Source organism: Coregonus clupeaformis, unplaced genomic scaffold (genome assembly GCF_020615455.1).
Source record: "Coregonus clupeaformis isolate EN_2021a unplaced genomic scaffold, ASM2061545v1 scaf1319, whole genome shotgun sequence".
In the NCBI taxonomy this organism is placed as follows: Eukaryota; Metazoa; Chordata; class Actinopteri; order Salmoniformes; family Salmonidae; genus Coregonus; species Coregonus clupeaformis.
In genome coordinates this window covers 15,001-22,500 of record NW_025534773.1, presented here as the reverse complement: position 1 = coordinate 22,500, position 7,500 = coordinate 15,001, and the positions used below count along the sequence as shown (strand labels likewise).

The 7,500-nt window shown below is 47.2% G+C and overlaps 1 protein-coding gene across 1 annotated transcript in view; it reads left to right on the top strand.

The window, feature by feature from the left end:
- Nucleotides 1-7,500, top strand: part of LOC121562752 (condensin complex subunit 3-like) — a 39,602-nt gene that overhangs the window by 18,477 nt on the left and 13,625 nt on the right. Inside the window, 2 exon segments of the mRNA XM_045218019.1 lie at nt 1,359-1,482; nt 2,168-2,257. Coding sequence (XP_045073954.1) covers nt 1,359-1,482; nt 2,168-2,257 — 214 coding nt within the window.

The window sequence follows — 7,500 nt, the reverse complement described above, 5'->3', positions numbered from 1 at the left end:
GGTGGATACAGGAAGTGTTAATGTAAATCTCTCTCTGTGTGTAGGAAGCGTGTGGTGTCTGGGCTACAGGAAGTGTTAATGTAAATCTCTCTGTGTGTGTAGGAAGCGTGTGGTGGATACAGGAAGTGTTAATGTAAATCTCTCTCTCTGTGTAGGAAGCGTGTGGTGTCTGTGCTACAGGAAGTGTTAATGTAAATCTCTCTCTGTGTGTAGGAAGCGTGTGGTGGATACAGGAAGTGTTAATGTAAATCTCTCTGTGTGTGTAGGAAGCGTGTGGTGGCTGGGCTACAGGAAGTGTTAATGTAAATCTCTCTGTGTGTGTAGGAAGCGTGTGGTGGATACAGGAAGTATTAATGTAAATCTCTCTGTGTGTGTAGGAAGCGTGTGGTGGCTGTGCTACAGGAAGTGTTAATGTAAATCTCTCTGTGTGTAGGAAGCGTGTGGTGGCTGTGCTACAGGAAGTGTTAATGTAAATCTCTCTTGTGTGTAGGAAGCGTGTGGTGGATACAGGAAGTATTAATGTAAATCTCTCTGTGTGTGTAGGAAGCGTGTGGTGGCTGTGCTACAGGAAGTGTTAATGTAAATCTCTCTCTGTGTGTAGGAAGCGTGTGGTGGATACAGGAAGTATTAATGTAAATCTCTCTCTGTGTGTAGGAAGCGTGTGGTGGATACAGGAAGTATTAATGTAAATCTCTCTCTGTGTGTAGGAAGCGTGTGGTGTCTGGGCTACAGGAAGTGTTAATGTAAATCTCTCTCTGTGTGTAGGAAGCGTGTGGTGGATACAGGAAGTGTTAATGTAAATCTCTCTCTGTGTGTAGGAAGCGTGTGGTGGCTGGGCTTCAGGAAGTGTTAATGTAAATCTCTCTCTGTGTGTAGGAAGCGTGTGGTGGATACAGGAAGTGTTAATGTAAATCTCTCTCTGTGTGTAGGAAGCGTGTGGTGGATACAGGAAGTGTTAATGTAAATCTCTCTGTGTGTAGGAAGCGTGTGGTGGATACAGGAAGTGTTAATGTAAATCTCTCTCTGTGTGTAGGAAGCGTGTGGTGGATACAGGAAGTGTTAATGTAAATCTCTCTCTGTGTGTGTAGGAAGCGTGTGGTGGCTGGGCTACAGGAAGTGTTAATGTAAATCTCTCTCTGTGTGTAGGAAGCGTGTGGTGGATACAGGAAGTGTTAATGTAAATCTCTCTCTGTGTGTAGGAAGCGTGTGGTGGATACAGGAAGTATTAATGTAAATCTCTCTCTGTGTGTAGGAAGCGTGTGGTGGATACAGGAAGTATTAATGTAAATCTCTCTCTGTGTGTAGGAAGCGTGTGGTGGATACAGGAAGTGTTAATGTAAATCTCTCTCTGTGTGTAGGAAGCGTGTGGTGGCTGTGCTTCAGGAGATGTTGGTCCTACCGCAGACTCCTCCCTCTCTGGTCTCTCTGCTGACAGAGAAACTACTGACCCTAATACCTGACGACCACAGACGCACTCAGACCGTAGGTTACACACACACACCACAGAGAAACGACTGACCCTAATACCTGACGACCACAGACGCACTCAGACCGTAGGTTACACACACACACCACAGAGAAACGACTGACCCTAATACCTGACGACCACAGACGCACTCAGACCGTAGGTTACACACACACACCACAGAGAAACGACTGACCCTAATACCTGACTGACCACAGACGCACTCAGACCGTAGGTTACACACACACACCACAGAGAAACGACTGACCCTAATACCTGACGACCACAGACGACTCCAGACCGTAGGTTACACACACACACCACAGAGAAACGACTGACCCTAATACCTGACGACCACAGACGCACTCAGACCGTAGGTTACACACACACACCACAGAGAAACGACTGACCCTAATACCTGACGACCACAGACGCACTCAGACCGTAGGTTGCACACACACACCACAGAGAAACTACTGACCCTAATACCTGACGACCACAGACGCACTCAGACCGTAGGTTCCACACATTCTCAGATTATTTACCTGACGACCACAGACTCACTCAGACGTAGGTTCCACACATTCTCCGGTTATTTACTTGACGACCATAAAAGGATGTATAAAGGTGTAGTGAAAGTGTTAACCTGGGGGTGTGTGTGTGTGTGTGTGTGCGCGTGTGTGTGTGTGTGTGCGCAACCAGGTGGCGGAGGTGATCTCGGAGGTGCGTGAGCCAATCGTAGTCGTCAGACAGCCGCTGGATGAGAACGAGAACCGCAAGAAACAAGTTAAGGTGCCCACACTACTTTACCTCTCTCTCTCTGCTTTACCTCTCTCTCTCTGCTTTACCTCTCTCTCTCCTTTACCTCTCTCTCTCTCTCTCCTTTACCTCTCTCTCTCTCTCTCCTTTACCTCTCTCTCTCTCTCCTTTACCTCTCTCTCTCTCTCCTTTACCTCTCTCTCTCTCCTCTCTCTCTCTCCTTTACCACTCTCTCTCCTTTACCACTCTCTCTCTCTCCTTTACCTCTCTCTCTCTCCTTTACCTCTCTCTCTCTCCTTTACCTCTCTCTCTCCTTTACCTCTCTCTCTCTCTCTCCTTTACCTCTCTCTCTCCTTTACCTCTCTCTCTCTCCTTTACCTCTCTCTCTCTCCTTTCCTTCTCTCCTTTACCCCTCTCTCTCTCCTTTACCTCTCTCTCTCTCCTTTACCTCTCTCTCTCTCCTTTACCTCTCTCTCTCTCTCCTTTTACCTCTCTCTCTCTCCTTTACCCCTCTCTCTCTCTCCTTTACCTCTCTCTCTCTCTCCTTTACCTCTCTCTCTCCTTTACCTCTCTCTCTCTCCTTTACCACTCTCTCTCTCTCCTTTACCTCTCTCTCTCTCCTTTACCTCTCTCTCTCCTTTACCTCTCTCTCTCTCCTTTACCTCTCTCTCTCTCCTTTTACCTCTCTCTCTCCTTTACCTCTCTCTCTCTCCCTTTACCTCTCTCTCCCTTTACCTCTCTCTCTCCTTTACCTCTCTCTCTCCTTTACCTCTCTCTCTCCTTTACCCCTCTCTCTCTCTCCTTCCTCTCTCTCTCCTTTACCCTCTCTCTCTCCTTTACCTCTCTCTCTCCTTTACTCTCTCTCTCTCTCCTTTACCCCTCTCTCTCTCCCCTTTACCTCTCTCTCTCCCTTTTACCTCTCTCTCTCCTTTTACCTCTCTCTCTCTCTCCTTTACCCCTCTCTCTCTCTCCTTTACCTCTCTCTCTCTCCTTTACCTCTCTCTCTCTCCTTTACCTCTCTCTCTCTCTTTACCTCTCTCTCTCTACCTCTCTCTCTCCTTTACCCTCTCTCTCTCTCCTTTACCCCTCTCTCTCTCCTTTACCTCTCTCTCTCTCCTTTACCTCTCTCTCTCTCCTTTACCACTCTCTCTCTCTCTTTACCCCTCTCTCTCTCCTTTACCTCTCTCTCTCCTTTACCCCTCTCTCTCTCCTTTACCCCTCTCTCTCTCCTTTACCTCTCTCTCTCTCCTTTACCTCTCTCTCTCCTTTACCACTCTCTCTCTCTCCTTTACCTCTCTCTCTCTCCTTTACCTCTCTCTCTCCTTTACCTCTCTCTCTCTCTCTCCTTTACCTCTCTCTCTCCTTTACCTCTCTCTCTCCTTTACCTCTCTCTCTCCTTTACCTCTCTCTCTCCTTTACCCCTCTCTCTCTCTCCTTTACCCTCTCTCTCTCTCCTTTACCTCTCTCTCTCCTTTACCCCTCTCTCTCTCCTTTACCACTCTCTCTCTCTCCTTTCCCTCTCTCTCTCTCCTTTACCCCTCTCTCTCTCCTTTACCACTCTCTCTCTCCTTTTACCTCTCTCTCTCTCCTTTACCACTCTCTCTCTCTCTCTTTACCTCTCTCTCTCTCCCTTTACCTCTCTCTCTCCCTTTACCTCTCTCTCTCCTTTACCTCTCTCTCTCCTTTTACCTCTCTCTCTCTCCTTTACCTCTCTCTTTACCTTCATGTCTTAAAGTAATGATGGACTGTCGTTTCTCTTTGTTTATTTGAGCTGTTCTTGCCATAATATGGACTTGGTCTTTTACCAAATAGGTCTATCTTCTGTATACCCCCCTACCTTGTCACAACACAACTGATTGGCTCAAACGCATTAAGAAGGAAATACATTCCACAAATTCACTTTTAAGAAGGTACACCTGTTAATTGAAATGCATTCCAGGTGACTACCTCATGAAGCTGGTTGAGAGAATGCCAAGAGTGTGCAAAGCTGTCATCAAGGCAAAGGGTGGCTACTTTGAAGAATCTCAAATATAAAATATATTTTGATTTGTTTAACACTTTTTTGGTTATTACATGATTCCATGTGTTATTTCATAGTTTTGATGTCTTCACTATTATTCTACAATGTAGAAAATAGTAAAAAATGTGTTCATGTGTGTGGAACTTGATAGTTCCTTTAGTGATGTGGATAGGCAGGTAGTTAAGGTGGTTAAGAGCGTTGTGCCAGTAACCGAAAGGTCGCTGGTTCTAATCCGAGCCGACTAGGTAAAATCTGTCTGTGCCCTTGAGCAAGGCACTTAACCCTAATTGCTCCTGTAAGTCGCTCTGGATAAGAGCGTCTGCTAAATGACTAAAATGTAAATGTAAATACAGAGGAATTTGAAGCTCTCGACCTGTTCCACAACAGCCCATTGATGTGGATGGGGGGGTGTGCTCCTGTAGTCCACGATCAGCTCCTTTTGTCTTGCTGATGTTGAGGGAGAGGTTTTTGTTCTTGCCACCACTCTGCAAGGTTTCTGACCGCCTCCCTGTAGGCTGTATCATCGTGGTCAGGCCTACAACCGTCGTGTCGTCTGCAAAATTAATGATGGTGTTGGAGTTCTGCGCGGCCACGCAATCGTGGGTGAACAGGGAGTACAGGAGGGGACTGAACATGCACCTCTGAGAGGCTCCTGTGTTGAGGGTCAGCGTGGCGGATGTGTTTTTACCCTAGCCACCTGGGGGCGGCCCGTCAGGAAGTCCAGGATCCAGTTGAAGAGAGAGGTGTTTAGTCCCAGGGTCCTTAGCTTTGTGATGAGCTTGGAGGGAAAAATGGTGTTGAACGCTGAGCTGTAGTCAATGAATAGCATTCTCACGTAGGTGTTCCTCTTGTCCAGGTGGGAAAGGGCAGTGTGGAGTGCAATAGAGATTGCGTCATCTCTGAATCTGTTGGGGTGGTATGCAAATTGGAGTGGGTCCAGGGTATCTGGGATGATGGTGTTGATGTGAGCCATGATCAGCCTTTCAAAGCACTTCATGACTACAGACGTGAGTGCTACGGGTCGGTAGTCATTTAGGCAGGTTATCTTAGTGTCCTTGGGCACGGGGACTATGGTGGTCTGCTTGAAACATGTTGATATTACAGACTGTCATGGACATGTTGAAAATGTCAGTGAAGACACTTGCCAGTTGGTCAGCGCATGCTCGGATTACACGTCCTGGTAATCCGTCTGGCCCTGCGGCCTTGTGAATGTTGACCTGTGTAAAGGTCTTACTCACATCGGCTACGGAGAGCGTGATCACACAGTCGTCCGAAACCGCTAGTGCTCTCATGCGTAGTTCAGTGTTGCTTGCCTCGAGCGCCGAGAAGGTGTTTAGCTCGTCTGGTAGTCACTAGACAGCTCGCGGCTGGGCTTCCCTTTGTATCACTGAAGACACTTGCCAGCTGGTCAGCACATGCTCTGAGTACGAGAATGTTAACCTGTTTAAAGGTCTTACATTGGCTATGAAGAGCGTGATCACACAGTTGTCTGGGAACAACTGGTGCTCTCACGCATGGTTCAGTGTTGCTTGCCTCAAATTGAACATAGAAGGCATTTAGCTCGTCTGTTAGGCTCCCGTCACTGGACAGCTCACGGTTGGGTTTCCCTTTTGTAATCTGTGATAGCCCTGCCACATCGGACAATCGTCAGAGCCGGTGTAGTATGATTCAATCTTAGTCCTGTATTGACGCTTTGCCTGTTTGATGGTTCGTCGGAGGGCGTAGCGGGATTTCTTATAAGCGTCCAGATTATTGTAACGCTCACTGAACCTGCAGCTCTAGCTTTTAGCTCAGTCCGGATGTTGCCTCTAATGAAGCTGGTGACTGATGTGGAATACTCCTGAATGTTATCAGATGAATCCGGAACATATTGCAGTCTGTGCTAGTGCCTCAGTCCTGTAGCGTAGCATCCGCTTCATCTGACCACTTCCGTATTGAGCGCATCACTGTTACTTCCTGTTTTTTAGTTTTAGCTTGTAAGCAGGAATCAGGAGGATAGGGTTATACATTTACATTTTAGTCATTTAGCAGACGCTCTTATCCAGAGCGACTTACAGTTAGTGAGTGCATACATTATTTATTTTTTCATACTGGAATCGAACCCACAACCCTGGCGCTGCAAATGCCGTGCTCTACCAACTGAGTTATGGTCAGATTTGCCAAATGGAGGGCGACGAGAGCTTTGTATGCATCTCTGTGTGTGGAGTAAAGGTGATCTAGAGTTTTTTTTAGCTTCTAGTTGCACAGGTGATATGCTGGTAGAAATTGGGTAAAACAGATTTCAGTTTTCCTACATTAAAGTCACCAGCCACGAAAAATATAGATAAACTCTCTTGGTAAATAGTGTTGGTCTACAGCTTATCATGAGATACTCTACCTCAGGAGAGCAGAACCTCCAGACTTCCTTGATATCAGAGATCACACACCAGTTGTATAGAAAACCAGCTAGATTTATATTTACCATGTCCTTGTTCAGCCACGACTTGGAGAAACACAGCGTGATATTAACAGTTCTTCAGGTTCCGTTGATGGAGACTATTCTAACGGAGCTCATCCTGTTTGTTCTCCAGTGATTGCACGTTGGCCAATAGAACGGAGGGTAGAGGTGATTTATACAGTCTCGGACGTAGTCTCGTCAGGTGTCCCGCACGCCGGCCTCTATAGCGTCGTCTCCTCCTTCCTGGTCCACGATAATCAAAAATGTATTTTAGCTTCCGACTCATTGATGGAGGTTAGTGGTCGCTGTTCCGATGTCCAGAAGCGCTTTTCGGTCATAGGATAATGATTACGTACAAAAAAGTTGGTAAAATAGCACAACTGGTCAGGAGCCTGTAAAACGTCCGCCGTTCCCTCCAGCGCCATTATGCTTTCGTTAGAGGAGTGGGTCAGTAACCTCTCTCTCTCTCTCCTCTCTCCTTCCAGCTAGCGGAGGTGAAGGTTAGCATCCTAGAGGCTAAACAGGCGTTAGAGGAGTGGGTCAGTAACCTCTCTCTCTCTCTCCTTTCTCCTTCCAGCTAGCGGAGGTGAAGGTTAGCATCCTAGAGGCTAAACAGGCGTTAGAGGAGTGGGTCAGTAACCTCTCTCTCTCTCTCCTCTCTCCTTCCAGCTAGCGGAGGTGAAGGTTAGCATCCTAGAGGCTAAACAGGCGTTAGAGGAGTGGGTCAGTAACCTCTCTCTCTCTCTCCTCTCTCCTTCCAGCTAGCGGAGGTGAAGGTTAGCATCCTAGAGGCTAAACAGGCGTTAGAGGAGTGGGTCA